The following is a 24442-nucleotide window of genomic DNA, read 5'->3' on the forward strand; positions in this document are numbered from 1 at the left end:
GTTTTGATCATGCGGACTGGGATATGTTCCGGGTTGCCTCTGAGAATAGTATTAACACATACACTGACTCTGTGATTGAGTTAATCAGGAAAAGCATAGAGGATGTTTTTCCCACTGTGACGATTAGAACTTATTCAAACCAAAAACCGTGGACAGAAGGCAGCATTCACGCAAAACTGAAAGTGCAAACCCCCGCATTTAACCACGGCAAGGTGACTGGGAGCATGTACGTGTACAGACCAGCTATACCCTCCATAAGGCAATCAAACAGACAAAACAATGGTACAGGGACAAAGTGGAGTCGTAATTCAACGGCTCAGACAAGAGACGTATGTGTCAGGGACTCCAGACAATCACAGATTATAAAGGGAAAGCAAGCCACATCACTGACACCGACACCTTGCTCCCGGACAAGCTAAACACCTTCTTCACCCGCTTTGAGGAAAACACAGTGCCGCCAACGTGGGCCACCGCCACTCACGAAGACTGTGAGCTCTCATTCTCCGTGGCTGACTTGAGTAAGACATTTAGGCGTTTTAACCCTCGCAAGGCTGCCGACCCAAACAACATCCCAAGCCACGTCCTCGGAGCATGTGCAGACCAGCTGGCTGGACATATTCAATCTCTTCCTATTCCAGTCTGTTGCTTCAAGATGTCCACCATTGTTCCTGTACCCAAGAACGTGAAGGTAACTGAACTATATGACTATTGCCCCATTGCACTCACTTCTGTCATCATGAAGTGCTTTGAGGGACTAGTTAATAAGGTCGATGTCCGCAAACCCGCTGGAATCTAATTTGCATAATAACAAATCCCCATACAAATCTGTCCATTTAAACTAGAGATATCTGTTTTTTTTTGCATTGTTTGTCAAACCATGAGACATCCCGAAGATTGGTCTTCTCACAGAATCGTCCGAATGGTTTGGTCTACAAACTATAATGACCCCTCCATGGAAAGATGAGATTCTCACGAACACGTACATGTTTTGCTCTAGGACGCCCACAGGCCTCACAAGACTCATCTGAAAGTCCCCCAGTAACAGTTGAAAGAATGAATGGAAGTATATATGAAGACTGTTTAGTGCCAAGAATAAGGGGTTAAATACATGTTTAAAAAATTTTTTATACATTTTTCATTATGTTTCCTGATCTTTCTTATATCTCTCAGATATAGGACAGACACTTCAGAACAAACTTCCTTTAGATTTTTTTGGGGGGGATTATCTGTTGTTCCATGTAGCGAATCTGTTATTCAATGCGTTTGTATGGGCTAATAGCAGGCCAAAACATTTGTTTCATCAAATCATTTGTTTACATATTTTTTATACTTAATTTTGGAGTATTAAAATTCTAAATCAAATAGCAAAATGATCCTTGGTATGACCTTCTTAAAACAAGTCCATATAGCTTAGACAGGGCTTAGACTCTTATGGGTTAAGGATCATATCACCTCCACCTTACCCAACAACGTAGACACACTACAATTTGCATACCGCTCGAACAGTTCCACGGATGACACAGTCGCCATCGCACTGCCCTTTCCCACCTGGACAAGAGGAATACCTATATAAGAATGCTGTTCATCGACTACAACACCATAGTACACTCCAAGATCATCACTAAGCTCGGGCTCTGGATCTGTACCCCGCTCTGGGTCCTGGACTTCCTGACGGGCCGCCGCCAGGTGGTGAATGTAGGCTACCCTGATCCTCAACACAGGGCCCCCACAAGGGTGCGTGCTCAGCCCCCTCCTGTACTCCCTGTTCACCCATGACTGCATGGCCACGCACATCTCCATCTCAATCATCAAGTTTGCTGACGACAACAGTGGTAGGCCTGATTGCCAACAATGACGAGACAACCTACAGGATGGAGGTGAGCGTCCTGGCGGAATGGTGCCAGGACAATAACCTCTCCCTCATCGTCAACAAAAGAAGGAGCTGATCGTGGACTTCAGGAGACAGCACGCCCCTATCCACATCGACAAGGCCACAGTGGAGAGGGTGAAAAGCTTCAAGTTCCAAAGTGTGCACATCACTGACAACCTGAAATAGTCCATCCACACAGATAGTGTGGTGAAGAAGGTGCAACAGCATCTCTTCAACTTCAGAAGGCTGAAGGAATTAGGCTTGGCCCATAAGACCCTCACAAACTTCTACAGATGCACCTTAGAGATTATTCTGTATCATAGTCTAGTATGGCAATTGCGCCGTCCACAACTGCAGGGCTCTCCAGAGGGTGGTGTGGTCAGCCCATCGCATCACCGGGGGTAAACTGCCTGTCCTCCAGGACATCTACAGCACCCGGTGTCACAGTAAGTCCAAGAAGATCATCAAGGACTTCAGCCACCCGAGTCACGGACTGTTCACCTCGCTACCATCTAGAAGGCAGAGACCATGCAGGTGCATCAAAGCTGGGACCGAAAGACTGAAAAACAGCTTCTATCTCCAGGCCATCAGACTGTTAAATAGTCATCACCAGGGTGTAAAGTACTTAAGTAAAAATACTTGAAAGTACTACTTAATCGTTTTTTGGGGTATCTGTACTTTACTATTTATATTTTTGACAACTTTTACTCCACTACATTCCTAAAGAAAATATGTACTTTTTACTCTCATATATTTTCCCTGACATCCAAAAGTACTAGTTACATTTAGAATGCTCAGGCAAGACAGTAATATGGTCCAATTCACGCACCTATCAAATTTAAACAAGAAAAAATCTGGTTTGCTTAATATAAGGAATTTGATGTATAGCATTTACTTTTACTTTAGACTTTTACTAAAGTAGTATTTTACTGAGTGACTTTCACTTTTACTTGAGTCATTTTCCATTAAGGTATCTTTACTTTTACTCAAGTATGACAATTGAGTACCTTTTCCACCACTGCCACCTTCCAGTACCCTGCCCTAAACTTAGTCACTGGTCCTCTGTAGCTCAGCTGGTAGAGCACGGCGCTTGTAACGCCAAGGTAGTGGGTTCGATCCCCGGGACCACCCATACACAAAAAAAATTATGCACGCATGACTGTAAGTCGCTTTGGATAAAAGCGTCTGCTAAATGGCTTATTATTACTTGCCGGCAACCACCCAGTACTCTACCCTGCACCTTAGAGACTGCTGCCCTGTGTACATAGTCATTGAACACTGGTGGACTTCTGATCCCCACAAGGATAGTAAAAAGACAAACACACACACTCACTTACTCATGCACAAATAATACTGTCTGATATGTTTGCTGAATTTCCAGCCTGTGTGTGTGTGTGTGTGAGAGAGAGAGATACAGTGCCTTGCAAAAGTATTCCCCCTTGTCGTTTTTCCTATTTTGTTGCATTACAACCTGTAATTTAAATTGATTTTTATTTGGATTTCATGTAATGGACATATACAAAATAGTCCAAATTGGTGAAGTGAAATAAAAAAAATTACTAATTAATTAATAACGGAAAAGTGCTGCGTGCATATGTATTCACCCCCTTTGCTATGAAGTCCCTAAATAAGATCTGGTGCAACAAATTACCTTCAGAAGTCACATAATTAGTTACATAAAGTCCACCTGTGTGCAATCTAAGTGTCACATGATCTCAGTATATATACACCTGTTCTGAAAGGCCCCAGAGTCTGCAACACCACTAAGCAAGGGGCACCACCAGGCAAGCGGCACCATGAAGACCAAGGAGCTCTCCAAATAGGTCAGGGACAAAGTTGTGGAGAAGTACAGATCAGGGTTGGGTTATAAAAAAATATCAGAAACTTTGAACATCCCACGGAGCACCATTAAATCCATTATTCAAAAATGGAAAGAATATGGCACCACAACAAACATGCCAAGAGAGGGCCGCCCAACAAAACTCACGGACCAGGCAAGGAGGGCATTAATCAGAGAGGCAACAAAGAGACCAAAAATAACCCTGAAGGAGCTGCAAAGCTCCACAGCGGAGATTGGAGTATCTGTCAATAGGACCACTTTAAGCTGTACACTCCACAGAGCTGGGCTTTAAGGAAGAGTGGCCAGAAAAAAAGCCATTGCTTAAAGAAAAAAATAAGCAAACACCTTTGGTGTTCGCCAAAAGGCATGTGGGATACTCCCCAAACATATGGAAGAAGGTACTCTGGTCAGATGAGACAAAAATTGAGCTTTTTGATCATCAAGGAAAATGTCTGGCGCAAACCCAACACCTCTCATCACCCCGAGAACACCATCCCAACAGTGAAGCATGGTGGTGGCAGCATCATGCTGTGGGGATGTTTTCATCGGCAGGGACTGGGAAACTGGTCAGAATTGAAGGAATGATGGATGGCGCTAAATACAGGGAAATTCTTGAGGGAAACCTGTTTCAGTCTTCCAGAGATTTGAGACTGGGATGGAGGTTCACCTTCCAGCAGGACAATGACCCTAAGCATACTGCTAAAGTAACACTTGAGTGGTTTAAGGGAAACATTTAAATGACTTGGAATGGCCTAGTTAAAGCCCAGACCTCAATCCAATTGAGAATCTGTGGTATGATTTAAAGATTGCTGTATGCATGTTGTGTAAATCAAATAATACAAACCCCCAAAAAATCCATTTTAATTCCAGGTTGTAAGGCAACAAAATAGGAAAAATACCAAGGGGGTGATTACTTTTCACAAGCCACTGTATAAAGGGCACCAGAACTCTAGCTCTGCAGAAGGAAGCATACAAGTGTTGATTCATCTTTTACCTTTTCCCCCACCCCCACCCACACCTTCACCCACTACAACCTAACCTCTCCCCTTAACCCACATCACACTGTCACTGTATGATCTTAGGGCAGAGGGTGGAAGAAAGGGGGTGAAGAGTGAAGGAGGAAGACAGACAGACAGAGTGTTCTAGTAGATGCCTCTCCCCTATCGACTGTCTGTCTGTTAGTATAGGCATCTCATCCTATCTCTGCTCAGCCTAGTCCTCTGCTTCTTAACTCCTCTTTCTGCCCTGTGGGTCACAGCCAATCCAGTTCCAACAGCTTCTCTGACTGACTGTCTGACTGTCTGAGTGGTTACAATGCTAAACAGAGAGTTTTGGGGCTATGAAAGGTTGGATATGAGTTCTAGATCAGTGCCCGGTATTTGTTCTATTCCGTATTCTGATTTTATACATGCGTGTGAGTTTTTGCCCTGCGAAAGAGGGGAGTGGAGGGGAAAGGGGAGGTCTATGCATTTGTAATGAGAGTCAGGCTAGTGGGCCTGTAACCATTAACACCTTATAGAGAGACAACAACACTATCAGAGAGAGAGCAGGGGAGAGGGATAGAGAGGGGGAGTGGAGAGAGGGGGATAAAGAGGTAGAAAGATTGATGCAGAGTGAAGGACAGAAGGTATGAAAGGGGGATAGAGAATGATGGAGAGAGGGGAATCAGGAAGAGAATGTCAAGAGGGGTACGGGGAAATGGTGGAGAAAGGGTCAAGAGGGGTAATGGGGAGATGGGTGGAGAAAGGGTCAAGAGGGGGATAGAGAGAGCGATGATAGTGATTGAGAGGAGTGGAGGTGATGGAGCTTGTAGTGGAGACAGAGAGAGAGGTTTGTTTGGTCTTTCTGCGCTTTGGCGTGGAGAAACCTGTAGTGGACAAAGCTGGCAGCTGTCACTCAAACAGACTGACAGACTGACAGACAGACAGGGTGGAGTGAATGTCAAGAAACAAAATGTCATTAACTCATAAGCTTGTCTGACAATACACACACATACCTTAAAACACTAATAAAAATGCTCTCACCACCACACACACCCACGCAATACACCCACGCATATTCACACACACACACACACAATTAAGAACTCCAGTGGCCTGACAGGGTCTCCAGTCAGCAGATTGTCATTTAGCAAGCGGGGTAGCAGTATGTGTGTGAGTGTGTGTGTGTGTGTGTGTGTGTGTGTGTGGGGAAGGTATGTCATCGATCCTCAGAATAAATGCACTCGCAGTGACAGGGCCCAAACGAGACCACACACATACTGACAGTGTATTGCTTTGTTTTACAGAGACAAGAGAGGACCGCACTAAGAGACTGTTCAGACACTACACTGTGGGATCTTACGACAACCTCTCCTCATACAGGTAAGACGTGCATACACACACACTATGTGATGTGATGCTACTTCCATCTAGTGGTGAGACAGTGTCAGTGCATTCTGCTTGCATGAGTCCTACTCTCAACCCAGGCCTCGTACAAAACTCCCATCACTGAAACATTCCCTTTGTGTATGCGTGTGGATGTCTCTCTCCCTCTCGTCATTTGTCCCCCTCTCTTTGAAATGTATTTTATATGACATCAATCAGTAATAAAGGAGAGTGTGAGTGCTCACTCCCATGTAAATCAGATGTACAGGCTAAGAGAGGACAGCAGAACAGTAGCTGCTATAGGACTGTGTGCTGAAGTAAATTCACTCTAAATGTCAGAGACAGCTTGTCAGGAGAGAGGCGCTTTTTATCAGAGTGTTGTTTCCCCTCACCTTTCCAGAGAGGTAGGGGGGGAGAGAGGAAAGAGAGAGAGATGGAGAGAGAGCGTGCCTGCACGAGAGAGAGAGAGAGAGCAGTTTATGAAGAGTGTGTGAGAGCTAAAGCAGCAGAGCTGGCTCTGAATAGGATAGAATGTCAAAGCTCTTGAATGGAATATGGAATGGAGTTGTATGTGAATGGAAGTCTTTGGTATGCCACTGTGAATGGCTACTTTGAGGGTTTATGGAATGTTATTATAGGTAAGACTGTAATTACATTAGTGAATATGATTGTGCTACATTGGATGCTTATTTGAAGATGAATTTATAGAATATATTTTCTAAATGCCTGAGTAGTGCTGAATATTAACAGGAGTTCATGGAATATAATTGTGAATGCAACATTAGAGAGATTGAAAGCATGGTTGGTTGAATGGAAACATAAAGCTATTCTGTAGCTATGGAGGGGAAAGTTTAGAGCTGGTTGGATATGCAGGATGTAGGCTAAGAGAGGGGGAGGAGAGAAAGAGATGTTTAACTGTATTTACAAACCCCATATATATCCACACACATATTAAGCAAGTCCTCTAGTTAAATTGTATCTCTGCAACCTCTGCCCCCTGACACAGGAGAGTTTCTCAGGGGTCTCCAGGCCCTGTCAGCAGGGGCTCTGTCTACCCGGGGTAAGTGGCTGGGCAGTTGGCGTGGCTAACAGCTAACACATGACCAAACTCCAGGTCTCCCATGCCAGTGTGTGTAGTGTTCAATTCACTAACTGTATGGGCTGTCTGGTGTCAGCAGTGGGATCTGACAGTCAGTCAACAGAATATTGGTGTTGCTGAGAATGGGACATGATGCTGCCTTTTACTGTGTGGCTAGAATGTCTCTGGGAATACCTTAGTTTTTGAGCATTGAATTGTGTGGTTTGAATTGACACACACACTCAAGTGACGACACTCATTAGTAATGAGAATTTTATACACTGAAAAAAATATATAAACGCAACCTGCAACAATTTCAAAGATTTTACTGAGTTACAGTTCATATAAGGAAATCAGTCAATTGAAATACATTCATTAGGCCCTAATCTATGGATTTCACATTACCGGGAATACAGATATGCATCTGTTGGTCACAGATACCTTAATAAAAAGGTAGGGGCGTGGATCAGAAAACCAGTCAGTATCTGGTGTGACCACCATTTGCCTCATGCAGCACGACACATGTCCTTCGCATAGAGTTGATCAACCTGTTGATTGTGGCCTGTGGAATGTTGTCCTACTCCTCTTCAATGGCTGTGCGAAGTTGCTGGATATTGGTGCGAACTGGAACATGCTGTCGTACACATTGATCCAGAGCATCCCAAACATGCTCAATGGGTGACTGGTGAGCATGCAGGCCATGGAAGAACTGGGACATTTTCAGCTTCCAGGAATTGTGTACAGATCCTTGCGACATGGGGCTGTGCATTATCATGCTGAAACATGAGGTGATGGCGGCGGATGAATGGGCCTCAGGATCTCCTCACGGTATCTCTGTGCATTAAACATTGACATCAGCAAACCGCTCGCCCACACGACGCTGTCTGCCATCTGCCCGGTACAGTTGAAACCGTGATTAATCCGTGAAGAGCCCACTTCTCCAGTGTGACAGTGGCCATCGAAGGTGAGCATTTGCCCACTGAAGTCATTTACGATGCCGAACTGCAGTCAGGTCAAGACCCTGTTGAGGACAACGAGCATGCAGATGAGCTTCCCTGAGACGGTTTCTGACAGTTTGTGCAGAAATTATTTGGTTGTGCAAACCCACAGTTTCATCAGCTGTCCGTGTGGCTGGTCTGAGACGATTCCGCAGGTGAAGAAGCCGGATGTGGAGGTCCTGGGCTGGCATGGCTACACGTGGTCTGCGGTTGTGAGGCCGGCTGGACATACTGCCAAATTTGCTAAAACAAGGGTGTCAAACTCATTCCATGGAGGGCCTAGTGTCTGAGGGTTTTTGTTTTTTCCTTTCAATTAAGACCTAGACAAGCAGATGAGGGGAGTTCCTTACTAATTAGTGACCTTAATTCATCAATCAAGTACAAGGGTGGAGCGAAAACCCGCTGACACTCAGCCCTCCGTGGAATGAGTTTGACACGTGCGGCTTATGGTAGAGAAATTAACATTAAATTCTCTGGCAACAGCTCAGGTGGACATTCCTGCAGTCAGCATGCCAATTGCACACTCCCTCAAAACTTGATACATTGTGGCATTGTGTTGTGACAAAACTGCACATTTTAGAGTAGCCTTTTATGGTCTCCAGCGCAAGTGCACCTCTGTAATGATCATGCTGTTAAATAAGCTTCTTGATATGCCACACCTGTCAGATGGATGGATTATCTTGGCAAAGGAGAAATGCTCACTAACAGGGATGGAAACACATTTGTGCACATATTTCTTTGAGAAATATGCTTTCTGTGTGTGTGTAAAAGTTCTGGGATCGTTTATTTCAGCTCATGAAATTTCAGCTCATTGCGTTTATATTTTTGTTCAGTGTATTTCTCAGCAAGCACACACTCAACCTCCTCCTCTTCTTCCTGAATGGGAGAGGCTGAGTCCTCTGTTTCCTTGGAATTTCAGATATTAGGAGGGAACACACACTGGTGATGAAAAGCTTGCATTATACACACTTACCCTGCATCTGCTAGTACCACCCTGTACACACACATACACACACACAAGTAAGTACTGTACAGCCCCAAGAGAACCCTAAGCTAGGCTTTTAAGTTGATTGGGTAATCAGAGAAGTAGGTTCAGGTGTGTTTGTGTGTGTTTATTTGCAAGGCCATTGGGTTACTCTCTCCCTACATCGCCTCCCACTCCTCTCTCTGCTCCCTCTTCTCCACCCCCTTCTCTCACCTTCCATCTTTCTCATTGTCCATCTCCATCTTCTCCCATCCTTTTCTCTACCATCCCTGGCTCTCTCTCTGCTCTCTCCTTCCCCCTCTCCTTCATTCTCTCCTGTCTCTTCTCTCAGTGAGTATGTTGCAGGACTCTTACCTGCTGTCCCTCTCCTCTCTGCTCTCCAGTGATTACATCATAGAGGAGAAGAATGCTATGCTGCAGAAGAAAGAAAACGAAGGCTTCGGCTTCGTCCTGCGGGGAGCCAAAGGTAGGAAACACATCTTCACGAGTTCGGCTTCTTGCCATCAGACGAACATGTCGGAAGGGGTAGTAGTTGATAGAGTTTGGTATAAGGGTTTTGGCATGGATGGTAGTCGGGGCACAACTATGTCTGTGCTGAGCCTGCTGGCAGGGCCAACTCCAGCCGTAAGCCCACCATTGTGAAGGAAGCCTGGAGGGTGCAGACGATGGATAGGCCAGCTCCTGGTCGTGGACCAATGTTTACCTGGCCCGCCATTGTGCAGGATACCTGGAGGGTGACGCGATGTGGCGGCAGTTTAATTGCTTTGCATGCACTGCATTACGGCCTGTTTGTCAGGCAGAAGTACAAAGGCGTGAAGAAGGATGCTGTTTAAATGCTATGAGGGTGGTTGATGAAGCAATTGGATTCAAGTGAGTGAGACTGGCTTGTGGCTAATGAAGATTGGATGCAGGTGAGCAAATTGGCATGTTACGGTTAAATGTCCATATGTGGAGTTCCTTGCAGATTGGCTGCATTCCAATATGAGTGTCTGGGCCCACTTATGGAGTGCCTGCACAAGGGGCTACATTCCAATATGAATGTCCGTGCCCATGTATGAAGTTCTTGTTTTGGCCACATTCCAATATGAAAGTCTGACCCCATATATGGAGTTCCTGCTCTAAGGCTGCGTTCCAGTGCAGAAGAACTAGCCCATATATGGAAGTTCCTGTTGTGGATTACATATGTCCTCTGAAGCTTAAAGCTCTCCTCCTGAAACTGCGTTATAAACTAAACACACACACACACATACCTTTGTTAATTAATCAGGTGTTTTAGTGCTTGGCCACAAGACTGGAACAGACAACTTCTCTCTATATACCTCCACGACCAGCCTGGAGTGACAAACACACTTTTCACAAAATTCGACTTTATACCTTATTACTAAAGCAGGCTGTCTGAATCACTGTCACTGCTGCGTCCAAGGCCCTGCTACTATCTTCTAGGGATGTAACATTCACCGATATGCATCAGTCCCCGGATCAAATGTTTAAGATATGAGTGGATGGGTCCACGGGACCCCAAACCGATCCAAATGTAGCATGCATCGGTCAGAAATCGATTAAAACGTTTGCATTATGGAGGGCGCTAGTGAGCAAGCCATGGAGTAGGTCACGTTTTTCCGAACTCCTGCTGAAATTGCATTTATTTAATACTTTCTTTGTGCTTTGAACCAAAAAGAACTAGGAAACAAAGCCTTTGAATGACGTGCTTTACGTTGTTCAACTTTTATTTTTGTTTTAATGCGTAAATGCCATAACCTGCAAAAGTTTAAGTTCAGTGGAGTCACTGACAAAAGAGAAAACACTAGGCCCAAGACGAGGAGCTTGAGTTCTTCAACAAGTGGGAGCAGCGGCCCTCCCCTCGGCAAAAACATTTACACAGAGGATATGAAGGCCGAGATTCTTGCTGCCCTCAGAGCAGACATTTAATCTGTACTCAAGTCGGAACTCAAGTCGGCGCTCAGTGAGGACTTTTATTAAGTCGGAGTTACAAGCAGTCAAGAATGAACTCGCAAAGTATACAGCAATGGTTCGTACTGAACTGGATACAGTTAAGAAATCTGTCTCTGACATGGAACAAGGCTTGTCAACATGCTCAGACGACACGACTACGCAACAAACCACGGTTAAGAAGCTTGAAACGAATGTGGCTAGCGTTAAGGAACAATGCATACATTTACAAGGTTATATGCGAAGATCCAATATCAGGATCATGGGGGTAGCTGAGGACCCAGGCTCAAGTTCCACTTCATCGGTCTCAAAGTTATTGAAGGAAGCCCTCAAATTGGATAAAGACGTCCTTGTAGACCGCTCACATCGTGGCTTTCAAGCAAGAAAGCCTGGCGGAAAACCTTGCGTCATTGTGGCTAAACAACACTACTATCAGTATTGTACAGCTGGTTGCTCGGTCACTTTTGCAAGCTGGAATGTTAAATCTTTAAATCACCCAGTGAAACGTAAAAAGGTTATTTCTCATTTAATCACGTTAAAGTAGGTATCGCCTTTCTTCAAGAGACACATTTCCTCACTTTCGACCACTCTCATTTAAAAGGAGGGTGGATCGGTCAATCATATCATTCCAATTTTAATTCTAAAACTAGAGGTAGCAGCCATCTTAATTAGTAAAAACATACCGTTCGCAATGTCAAGTGTAGAGACAGACTCAGCAGAACGTTTCATTATTGTAGTAGGAAGACTGTATAATACACCTGTTATCTTGGCTAACATTTATGCACCAAACTGGGATAACAGTTCATTCTTCACAAATGTATTTTCTCGATTACCAAATATGGACACACACCACCTAATACTAGGTGGTGATATGAATTGTGTACTGTCGCCCAATCTGGATCGTAGCTCTCCTAAGGTATCATCTTCATCAAAGACAGTATCCACAATTCAGCTATTTCTTCAGACATATGGCATATCTGATGCGTGGCATTTCCGCAATCCCACAGCTAGGGAGTATTCTTTTTTCTCACCAGTTCATAAGACCTTCTCACGTATAGACTAATTTTTCCTAGACAATAGATTTCTGCCACTTATCACGTGTGACAGAGTGTGATTACCAAGCTATAGTCATTTCGGATCATTCTCCTCTTACTATTACATTTTAGACATTTAGCAGACGCTCTTATCCAGAGCGACTTACAGTTAAGTGAGTGCATACATTTTCATACTGGCCCCCCCGTGGGAATCAAACCCACGACCCTGGCGTTGCAAACGCCATGCTCTACCAACTGAGCTACATCCCTGCCGGCCATTCCCTCCCCTATCCTGGACAACGCTGGCTAATTGTACGCCGCCCCATGGGTCTCCCGGTCGCGGCCGGCTACAACAGAGTCTGGATTCAAACCAGGATCTCTAGTGGCACAGCTAGCACTGCGATGCAGTGCCTTACACCACTGCGCCACTCGGGAGACTATTAAACTACTTATACCAAATACACAGCCTAATTATCGCCCTTGGCGGCTTAACTCACTACTGCTATCAGAAGAAACCTTTGTTGCTTTTATATCATCTCAAATTGAGCTATTTCTCTAGCTTAATCAAACCGCTGGAATGTCTCCTACAACAGTATGGGAATCAATGAAGGCTTATCTAAGGGGCCAAATTATTTCGTACAGCGCAAGATTAAGGAAGTGCAATATTCAAAGCCTAGGGGAACTTACAAATATAATCTTGGATTTGGATATGACATATTCACTCTCTTGAGCTGCAGATTTACTAAAACAACATTTGACACTTCATGCAGAGTTTGATCTTCTTTCAACTCATCAAGCTGAAAATCTAATTAGTAAATCTCGATACAAAAATTATGAACATGGAGAGAAATCAGGGAAAATTCTAGCACACCAGCTGTGTCAGAGAACCACAAATCAAACCATACCTGAGATAACTGACGAGCTGTGTAACAAATGTATTGATCATTTAGAGGTATAGCTGCTGAATTAGAAGAACAGTTCTCTGTAGAAGAGATTGTGTTGGCAATTAAATCTTGGACCCGACGGATTTCCGAGCAAATTCTTTAAAAAAAATTCTGATCAACTCTCACCTCTCTTGCTTTCCATATTTGAGCAATCATTCTCCTCAAACTCTTTACCCTCAACAATGAGCATGTATTTCACTTATTCTGAAAGGGGGGGAAGAATTGCGATGTAAAGATACTTTCTAAGATGATTGCCTGGCGTTTTGAGTCAGTCCTTCCCTTGATTATCTCTACATATCTGTCACGTAAGTTAAGGAACGGGACGGACCAAGGTGCAGCGTGAACGGTGAACATGTTTATTAACTAATAAACACACGAAACAGTAACCAAAACAACAAACTTAACCGTGACGGTCCAAAGGCTAACATACAAGCCTAAACATGAACATAACAAAATCCCACAACGCAGGCAGGAAAACTGGTTGCCTAAGTATGAACCCCAATCAGAGACAACGAGTGACAGCTGCCTCTGATTGGGAACCACACCCGGCCAAACATAGAAATACAAACCTAGAATATATTCACACCCTGACCAAACTAGCTAGAGTTCTATAGGCCAGGGCGTGACAGTACCCCTGGCTTGGTGCGAGGAGCAGGGACAGGCCGGTCCGGACTGGCGATGCGCACCACTGGCTTGGTGCGAGGAGCAGGAACAGGCTGGGCCAGACTGGCGACACGCACCACCGGCTTGGTGCGAGGAGCAGGAACAGGCCGGGCCGGACTGGCGACGCGCACCACCGGCTTGGTACGAGGAGCAGGAACAGGCCGGGCCGGACTAGCGACGCGCACCACCGGCTTGGTGCGAGGAGCAGGAACAGGCCGGGCCGGACTGGCGACGCGCACCACCGGCTTGGTGCGAGGAGCAGGAACAGGCCGGGCCGGACTGGCGACGCGCACCACCGGCTTGGTGCGAGGAGCAGGAACAGGCCGGGCCGGACTGGCGACGCGCACCACCGGCTTGGTGCGAGGAGCAGGAACAGGCCGGACTGGGAACACGCACCACTGGCTTGGTGCGGGGAGCAGGTACTGGCCGGGCCGGACTGGGAACACGCACCACTGGCTTGGTGCGGGGAGCAGGTACGGGGCGTACCGGACTGGGAACCGGTGCTGGAGGTCTATGACTGTCTCCGTCCTTTACACTCCGCGCCCCGTCCCGTGCGCGCCGTTACAGGCCGAAATGGTTGACCTTGGAGAGCTCATCCTGTGGCTCCACCTCCTTAACTGTCAGAACGCTGCGTGTGGATGTGGTGCAGGGAATCAAGCGCAGGAACAGGGGTGTTCGTCAACAGACTTTAGTAAATCCAAACAGGAATGAGTCGCCAACCCAACCGGGTGGCACGAACAATTACGCACAGCAACAACAGCGCGAAAACAAGAAAAAAGCGCACGCAGTGCGAACTCTCAAATACAACAATAGGAGAGAGGAAACTCCTCAATGGCAACAGCTGACAATAATAATCACACATAACACCTGACCCAACACACGATAACTAAATAGGAAACAAAATCAAACACTAACAAGGGACAGGTGTACAACTAGACAAAACCAAACAACCATGAAACATCGAACGGTGGTAGCTAGTACTCCGGGGACGACGACCGCCGAAGCCTGCCCGAACAAGGAGAAGGAGCAGCCTCGGCCGAAACCGTGACATTAACTGCCTTACTCTGCTCAAAACTTGCATTAGCTGAGCCTGTTTCCAAATACACTAAAAACCCCACTGTGAAACGTTCTCTAAAAATCTGGAAACAGTTCAGGCGATCATTTGGTCTCAGTGAATTTTCAACTTCTGTCCCATTATTAAAGAACCATACATTCTCTCCGTCATTATTAGACTGGGCGTTTCATATCGGGTCTGGAAAAGGGATCTCCTCACTGAACGACTTGTACATTGATATGGATTTTGTATCTTTTGAACAGTTAGTACAAAAGTTCAATATTCCTAGATGCCATTTCTTTAGATACCTGTAATTGTGTAGTTTTGTATCTTCATACTCTAGTTACTTCCCATCATGCCCACCTACCTCCCTTCTAGATTCTATTTCTAAAGTGAACCCTTATATCAAAGGGGGCATAAGCTTGATCTATACGTTATTAAACTCGCACATTCTGGATTTCCTGAACTCTCTTAAGAACCAATGGGAAGAGGATTTAGGTGAACAACTTTCAGATAAAACTTGTCAGAGTATGCTTCAGAGAATACATTCTTCATCTATATATCTAAGACATGCTGTAATTAAATTGGTCAAAGGCAAAATTATCCAAGATTAGACCAGAAATAGATCCCACTTGTGACCAATGTAAGCAGGCTCCTGCTACTTTATTACACGTTTTGGACATGCCCGAAATTGACAGATTTATGGATATCCGTTTTTGAGACGTTTTCTAAGATACTGGCGAGACCTATAGAACCTTCTGCCTTTATTGCATTGTTCGGAGTGGCACCACAGGAGGCCCCTCTAAACAGTTCTATGGGCAACATGCTGGCATTTACTACTCTTCTAGCTAGACGTCTTATACTATTTAAGTGTAAGGATCAGTTTCCTCCTACTTTTAACCATTGGATAAAGGAAGTTATGCAACATCTCAAGCTAGAGAAAATACACCACTCTGTTAAGGGATCTGCAATTACATTTTATAATATCTGGCAACCTTTCCTATCCTTTGTAGAAGACATGGACTCAGCTAATTTCACAACTCCATAAACCAACCCAAATTAGAATTTGTATCATTATTTTTACTATTTCTTTAACGTTTTGTTTTATAATATATATATTTTTTTAACTATTTGATTATATTACTCATTGTATATCATGCCTGCTTTAAGTCTGGTTTTGGGGTGGGGCTCTGTTAGAGCATGGGGGGTTGGGGTGGGTTTGATTTGGTAGGGGATCTGTGTGTGTTCTGCCCTCTACTTGTTCTGTCTGTTATCTGTATAATCATAAAAAATGCCAAATAAAAATACCTTAAAAAAGAAAGAAAGAAAGAAAATATATTTTTACCTTCTGAAAATACCTAATCTTTTGAGACAACTGATGCATCCTCTCCTTCAGTGTCGAACTAAGCATGTAATTGCATTGACAGTCATTTATCTACAAGTAATTCTGCATGCTGAGCAACCCCAGGCAATATCAGTAGCCTAGTCAAACATCTGCACGCCTTCAGCGTTCAAATGCTTGTAAAATAGCTTGCGCAATATTAGGCTTTATTAGTTGAGGGACAACCAATGTAATTTGCTAGGTTATTGTTATCAAATGCGCTTCTGAAAATTGTGTTTTACCAGGGAAAAAGTAAGTGTACTACCGGAGACACAACTCTCATCTGGCTATAGCCTAGCTGCTGTTTGGTTATTAGCCCTACATTGGATTTTATTTCGATTGTTCAGGTTCACCATCAGCAATAGTTTTGGTACACAGCAAATTCTCCAGTGTTCAATCAACACTGAGAGTGTTACATTTAATACGGGTCCACACTTTTCAGTGTTAAATTAACACACTGCTTAGTGTAAAGACTTTTTTGCATATTTCCCAGAGTGCCTGGCCTTTTGAGTGAATTGTAGAGTTATCACCTATGACTGTATTTGTTAGTGACAGAAACATGTTTTTTGCAGTCATCCATTTTCAGTTCTGTGTCCTTCACCAAGTGAGATCCCAAGTGAATATGTCATCATTAAAATGTAAATCTTTAACACAATATGTATTTCATAAGGCCTTCTTTTTAGGGCCTAGTTTTACCCAGTGATTGGAAACAAAGCTTCCTGAAGCATTGAGGCTTTCCAGCCAATTGTGTTGAAAATAGGTTCATTACTCGGAGCTTCATTATCCGTTCACAATGCACATTAGTGACATCTGCTGGTCAACAATAAATAGCAACGTGATTAACATTGACATTTTAGTCATTTAGCAGACGCTCTTATCCAGAGCGACTTACAGTTAGTGAGTGCATACATTTTCATACTGGCCCCCCGTGGGAATCGAACCCACAACCCTGGCATTGCAAACGCCATGCTCTACCAACTGAGCTACACGGGGCAATTCCCTACCTTCTGGCTGTCCTGCAGTAACTCACTTTGAGGGAAGTAGCTATAGTGTAGCTAATATCAGGCCAGGGTGACAGGCAGCTAAAGCACATTTGTTGATTTTGTAGTCCGGTAAAAACTGAATGATTCTTAAGACAAGTCCCAACTTCGACAGACAAGTTTCACATTCTCACTGAAGTTTCTAGCCACAAGCATAAACTAGTTAGCTGGGGAGGGCTCGTCAGGACAACTGACTGAACCGAATCCACCCACTCAACTCTCGCTGCCCGACATACGTTATCAATTTTGGGCACAAGGTGTGTCTGTATAACCTCTCCCTGTTTATCATTGGTGAAACTATGCGCTTTGCAGCAATGCAGTCATTATATAGTGTTAATAAAATGTACCTAAGTAATACTGGTCATTTACTTGAAGAAAATTAAAGTAACTGCATGTACAAGAAGATAAAGTTTATTTCTTTCTCCACTGATTTTATCAAAACTTCGTGGAGCAGCAGTAAGTCATTGGCTTTAATAGCCTACAATCAGTTGGATTACCAGGTTTGCATCTTACATCATGCTTCCCTTTTTTACCTTCAAGTTTACTATCAAAAACAGAATCTATGGCATTATTTAGGATGCTTAAGAAAGAAGCTTATACTATACTGTACTGAATGAAAATATAAACGCAACATGCAACAATTTCTAAGATTTTACTGAGTTACAGTTCATATAAGGAAATCAGTCAATTGAAATAAATAAATTAGGCCCTAATCTATGGATTTCACATGACAGGGAATATAGATATGCATCGGTTGGTCACAGGTACCTTAAAAAAATGTGTAGGGCCGTGGATCAGAAAACCAGCCAGTATCTGGTGTGACCACCATTTGTCTCATGCAACACGACACATCTCCTTAGCATAGAGTTGATCAGGCTGTTGATTGTGGCCTATGGAATGTTGTCCCACTCCTCTTCAATGGCTGTGCAAAGTTGCTGGATATTGGCGCGAACTGGAACATGCTGTCGTACACGTCGATCCAGAGCATCCCAAACATGCTCAATGGGTGACATGTCTGGTGAGTGTGCAGGCCATGGAAGAACTGGGACATTTTCAGCTTCCATTAATTGGGTACAGATCCTTGCGACATGGAGCCGTGCATTATCTGTCACGCCCTGACTCTGGGGACTCTTATTTGTTGAGTCAGGGTGTGATTTTCTATGTTGTATTTTCTATGTTTAGTCTAGTATGTCTAGATCTATGTTGGCCGTGTGGTTCCCAATCAGAGGCAGCTGTCGCTCGTTGTCTCTGATTGGGGACCATACTTAGGCAGCCTATTGGCACTAGTGGGTTGTGGGATCTTGTTCCGTGTAAGGTATGTTTTGTGTTCTACCTTGGACTTCACGTTTCGTTTCGTTTGTTGTTTTGTCGTGTTGTTTATTCGGTTCAAATAAACATGTACGCATATCACGCTGCGCCTTGGTCCGTCCCGTCTATGAACGAACGTGACAGAAGATCCCACCAAACGAGGACCAAGCAGCGTGTCCAGGAGCAGACAGCCTGGACCTGGGAGGAGATCCTGGACGGTAAGGGATCCTGGACTTGGGAGGAGATTCAGGCTGGGATGGATCGCCGTCCTTGGGAGGAGACAGTGGAGGCCCGGTATAGAGAGGAGAAACGGCGGCAACAGTGCCGACGACGGAGACCCGACAGGCAACCCCAAGAAAATGTGGATGGGGGGCACACGGTGTGGACGACGAGGCAGCAGGAGGCCGTTAAAGGGCGGGTCTGCAGGTTAGGAGAGGAGGCCACCATGTTACGGGGGCTATTGGTTCAGAGGGAGCAGGAGTTATTCGGTCAGAGGGAGACGCTACAGGAGGCTAAAAGGGAGAAGGAAAGTTTAGAGGCACGGCGAGAGGAGCTGGTTAGGCAGCAGAAGGAGCAGGGGTTAATAAAGGAACCCAGTCCCGCTCCTCCCACCAAGCAAGTGGTGCGTGTCGCCAGTCCGGTCCGGCCCGTTCCTGCTCCCCGCACTAAGCCAGTGGTGCGTGTTCCCAGTACGGCCCGACCCGTTCCTGCTCCTCGCACCAAGCCAGTGCTGCGCGTCGCCAGCCCGGCCCGGCCTGTTCCTGCTCCTCGCACCAAGCCAGTGGTGTGCGTCGCCAGCCCGGCCCGGCCTGTTCCTGCCCCTCGCACCAAGCCAGTGGTGCGTGTCGCCAGCCCGGTCCGGCCTGTTCCTGCCCCTCGCACCAAGCCAGTGGTGCGCGTCGCCAGCCCGGCCCGGCCTGTTCCTGACCCTCGCCCCAAGCCAGTGGTGCGTGTGTCCAGTCCGGCACGGCCCGTGCCTGTTCCACCGGTGCCTGGTCCGGCACCGGTCAGCTGCTCCACTCCGGAGCCAGAGCAGTCCGCTCCACCGGTGCCCAGTTCAGCTCCGGTCAGCTGCTCCACTCCGGAGCAGTCCGCTCCACCGGTGCCTGATCCAGCTCCGGTCAGCTGCTCCAGTCCGGAGCCAGAGCAGTCCACTCCACCGGGGTCCAGTCCAGATCCGGTCTGCGGCTCCACTCCGAAGCCAGAGCAGTCCGCTCCACCGGTGCCCAGTCCAACTCCGGTCAGCGGCTCCAGTCAAGAGCCTGAGTAGTCCGCTCCACCGGTGCCCGGTCCAGCTCCGATCAGCGGCTCCAGTCCAGACCCAGACGTCAGCCCCTCTCCAGGTTCGGGGTCTCCCACACCAGGGTCCAGACAGGGCTTGGAGTATTGTGGGAGGAAGGAGAGGGGAAGCAGCGCGCCGAGGTCCAGACCAGACCAGGGGCATAACAGGGAGGCGGAGAATAGGTGGTTGTCACGCCCGGAGCCTGATCCGCCTCCTAGGCTCTGGGGACTCTTATTTGTTGAGTCAGGGTGTGATTTTCTATGTTGTATTTTCTATGTTTAGTCTAGTATGTCTAGATCTATGTTGGCCGTGTGGTTCCCAATCAGAGGCAGCTGTCGCTCGTTGTCTCTGATTGGGGACCATACTTAGGCAGCCTATTGGCACTAGTGGGTTGTGGGATCTTGTTCCGTGTAAGGTATGTTTTGTGTTCTACCTTGGACTTCACGTTTTGTTTCGTTTGTTGTTTTGTCGTGTTGTTTATTCGGTTCAAAGAAACATGTACGCATATCACGCTGCGCCTTGGTCCGTCCCGTCTATGAACGAACGTGACATTATCATGCTGAAACATGAGGTGATGGTGGCAGATAAATGTCACGACAATGGGCCTCAGGATCTTGTCACGGTATCTCTGTGCATTCAAATAGACATCGATAAAATGCAATTATGTTCATTGTCTGTAGCTTATGCCTGCCCATACCATAACCCCACAGCCACCATGGGGCACTCTGTTCACAAAGTTGACATTAGCAAACCGCTCGCCCACACGACGCCATACACGTGGTCTGCGGTTGTGAGGCCGGTTGGACGTAACGCCAAATTCTCTAAAACGATGTTGGAACCAGCTTATGGTAGCGAAATGAACATTAAATTCTCTGGCAACAGCTCTGGAGGACATACCTGCAGTCAGCATGCCAATTGCATGCTGCCTCAAAACTTGAGACATCTGTGGCATTATGTTGTGTGACATAAATGCACATTTTAGAGTGGCCTTTTATTGTCCCCAGCACAAGGTGCACCTGTGTAATGGATAAGGAAATGAGAAATGCTCACTAACAGGGATGTAAACAAATTTGTACACACATTTTGAGAGAAATAAGCTTTTTTTGCGTATGGAAAATTTCTGTGATGTTTTATTTCAGCTCATGAAACATGGGACCAACACTTTACATGTTGCATTTATGTCTTTGTTCAGTGTAAATAAAACAAATTATTTGAACAACAGTGCAGAAAGTGTGGTTTCACATAAAAAATAGTGTGCCTTCAACGGGATTCCACCTCATACCTTCACATCCCTGAATGTTCCATAGTTCCCTACTCTACCTGCTAAACTATCGGTCAGCTGAAATTACATGTACAAAATCCTAACTATATATTTATAAACACGGTATCCAGTAGAGGTTGGTGTTTGAAAGCAGCTTAATCGAAGAAAGCACCGTAACCACAGCAAAATCAGTGAGATCTCGCATTTAGCAACACACGGTTTGAAAAAGCAAGTGATCAAGCGAAGCTTCAGAAGTCATTGATGACGTACTTCTGATAAAGTGATACACGCATCGGCACACTGCTTCAAAGTTAGCTGCTATAAAACGTAACATCAATTTGTAAGTCGCTCTGGATAAGAGCGTCTGCTAAATTACGTAAATGTAAAATGTAAAATCACTAGTTATATCCTATTACAGTGGCCTGAAACTCATGGTTTACAGGCAACATCAGGCCTGCAAGTCACATTATGCTGGCTTGCAAAGTGATGTGTAATTCCTATTGGAATCCAGCCGGAGTGGGGATATATAACATTATTCAAAAAATTGTCACCCAAAACCTGCATTCAGAATGATTGTCAGGTTGGGTAGACTATGAGACTACATAAAGTATTAAAACCATTAACAAATTGGATTAGTTTAGAAAAGTGTATGTTATTTATATTTGAGTAGCATAAGATTAATTAATCAATCAATGTTCATGAAAAAACATATATAATGAAACAAAAAATTCTAAAAATCAACCTGCAATAGAGCATTCTGGGAAATGTGATAATGATGGGCATGGTTTTGGGTTAACACTGGTTATTAACACCAACACCGGGGTTCTGTTACACCAATGAGTGTTAATTTAACAAGTACGGAGTTAATTTAACACCTGAATCGACACTAGAAATGTTACACTGAAAAATCAACACATGCCAATTTGCTGTGTAGTTTTGCTTTAAACAATCAGTGTATAGGGTCATTTTTAGATATACAGGGTAATGTTGATAATTTCATAACGAAGACAGCAATCACTTTCACGGTCGAAACCATTTTAAGACGGGGGTGAAATCCAAAGTTGTGCTATATATTCATTGGCTATGTCATAGCAAATGTATATAACCCTTTTAATCTGCAAAAAAGACAAGTTAATTAGTGGGTGATTGGTGATTTCAGATCAAAAGTGGGTGGACAAAAAAAATACATTCCTCCCCCTAATCTGATAGTGGGGTGGTGCAGTGCCTTGCAAAAGTATTCATCCCCCTTGGCGTTTTTCCTATTTTGTTGCATTACAACCTGTAATTTAAATGGATTTTTATTTGGATTTCATGTAATGGACATACACAAAATAGTCCAAATTGGTGAAGTGAAATGAAAGAAATTACTTGTTTCAAAGAATTCTAAAAAATAAATAATGGAAAAGTGGTGCATGCATATTTATTCACCCCCTTTGCTATGAAGCCCCTAAATAAGATATGGTGCAACCAATTACCTTCAGAAGTCACATAATTAGTTAAATTAAGTCCAACTATGTGCCATCTAAGTGTCATATGATCTGTCACATGATCTCAGTATACAGTTGAAGTCGGACGTTTACATACACCTTAACCAAATACATTTAAACTCAGTTTTTTACAATTCCTGACATTTAGTCCTAGTAAAAATTCCCTGTATTAGGTCAGTTAGTTTCTCTATAGAATGATTTATTTCAGCTTTTATTTATTTCATCACATTCCCAGTGGGTCAGAAGTTTACATACACTCAATTAGTATATGGTAGCATTGCCTTTAAATTGTTTAACTTGGGTCAAACGTTTCGGGTAGCCTTCCACAAGCTTCCCACAATAAATTGGGTGAATTTTGGCCCATTCCTCCTGACAGAGCTGGTGTAACTGAGTCAGGTTTGTAGGCCTCCTTGCTCGCACATGCTTTTTCAGTTCTGCCCACACATTTTCTATAGGATTGAGGTCAGGGCTTTGTGATGGCCACTCCAATACAATTTTTCCACAACTTTGGAAGTATGCTTGGGGTCATTGTCCATTTGGAAGACCCATTTGCGACCAAGCTTTAACTTCCTGACTGATATCTTCAGATGTTGCTTCAATATATCCACATAATTTTCCTTCCTCATGACGCCATCTATTTTGTGAAGTGCACCAGTCCCTCCTGCCGCAAAGCACCCCCACAGCATGATGCTGCCACCCCGTGCTTCACGGTTGGGATGGTGTTCTTCGGCTTGCAACAACCCCTTTTTCCTCAAAACATAACGATGGTCATTGTGGTCAAACAGTTCTATTTTTGTTTCATCAGACCAGAGGACATATCTCCAAAAAGTACAATCTTTGTCCCCATGTGCAGTTGCAAAACGTAGTCTGGCTTTTTTATGGCAGTTTTGGAGCAGTGGCTTCTTCCTTGCTGAGCAGCCTTTCAGGTTATGTCGATATAGGACTCGTTTTACTGTGGATATAGATACTTTTGTACCTGTTTCCTCCAGAATCTTCACAAGGTCCTTGCTGTTGTTCTGGTATTGATCTGCACTTTTCGCACCAAAGTACGTTCATCTCTAGGAGACAGAACACGTCTCCTTCCTGAGCGGTATGATGGCTGCGTGGTCCCATGGTGTTTATACTTGCGTACTATTGTTTGTACAGATGAACGTGGTACCTTCAGGCGTTTGGAAATTGCTCCCAAGGATGAACCAGATTTGTGGAGGTCTACACATTTTTTTCTGAGGTCTTGGCTGATTTCTTTTGATTTTACCATGATGTCAAGCAAAGAGGCACTGAGTTTGAAGGTAGGCCTTGAAATACTTCCACAGGTACACCTCTAATTGACTAAAATGATGTCAATTAGCCTATCAGAAGCTTCTAAAGCCCTGATATAATTTTCTGGAATTTTCTAAGCTGTTTAAAGGCACAGTCAACTTAGTGTATGTAAACGTTTGACCCACTGGAATTGTGATACAGTGAATTATAAGTGAAATAATCTGTCTGTAAACAATTGTTGGAAAAATTACTTGTGTCATGCACAAAGTAGATGTCCTAACCGACTTGCCAAAACTATAGTTTGGTTGAAAAACCAGTTTTAATGACTCCAACGTAAGTGTATGTAAACTTCCGACTTCAACTGTATATACACCTGTTCTGAAAGGCCCCAGACTCTGCAACACCACTAAGCAAGGGGCACCACCAAGCAAGTGGCACCATGAAGACCAAGGAGCTCTTCAAACAGGTCAGGGACAAAGTTGTGGAGAAGTGCAGATCAGGTTTGGGTTATAAAAATATATCCGAAACTTTGAACAGCCCACGGAGCACCATTATATCCATTATTAAAAAATTGAAAGAATATGGCACCAAAACAAACCTGCCAAGATAGGGCCGCCCAACAAAACTCACGGACCAGGCAA

At 44.7% G+C, this 24442-nt stretch overlaps 1 protein-coding gene across 1 annotated transcript in view; it reads left to right on the forward strand.

Annotated features, from left to right (window-relative positions):
- The window catches only part of LOC121576365 (SH3 and multiple ankyrin repeat domains protein 3), a 226862-nt gene that overhangs the window by 175105 nt on the left and 27315 nt on the right, over positions 1–24442 (forward strand). Inside the window, exons 12-13 of the mRNA XM_045223640.1 lie at positions 5998–6073; positions 9521–9603. Coding sequence (XP_045079575.1) covers positions 5998–6073; positions 9521–9603 — 159 coding nt within the window. The remainder of the gene's footprint in view (positions 1–5997; positions 6074–9520; positions 9604–24442) is intronic.

This window comes from Coregonus clupeaformis, chromosome 11 (assembly GCF_020615455.1).
Source record: "Coregonus clupeaformis isolate EN_2021a chromosome 11, ASM2061545v1, whole genome shotgun sequence".
NCBI classification, from domain to species: Eukaryota; Metazoa; Chordata; class Actinopteri; order Salmoniformes; family Salmonidae; genus Coregonus; species Coregonus clupeaformis.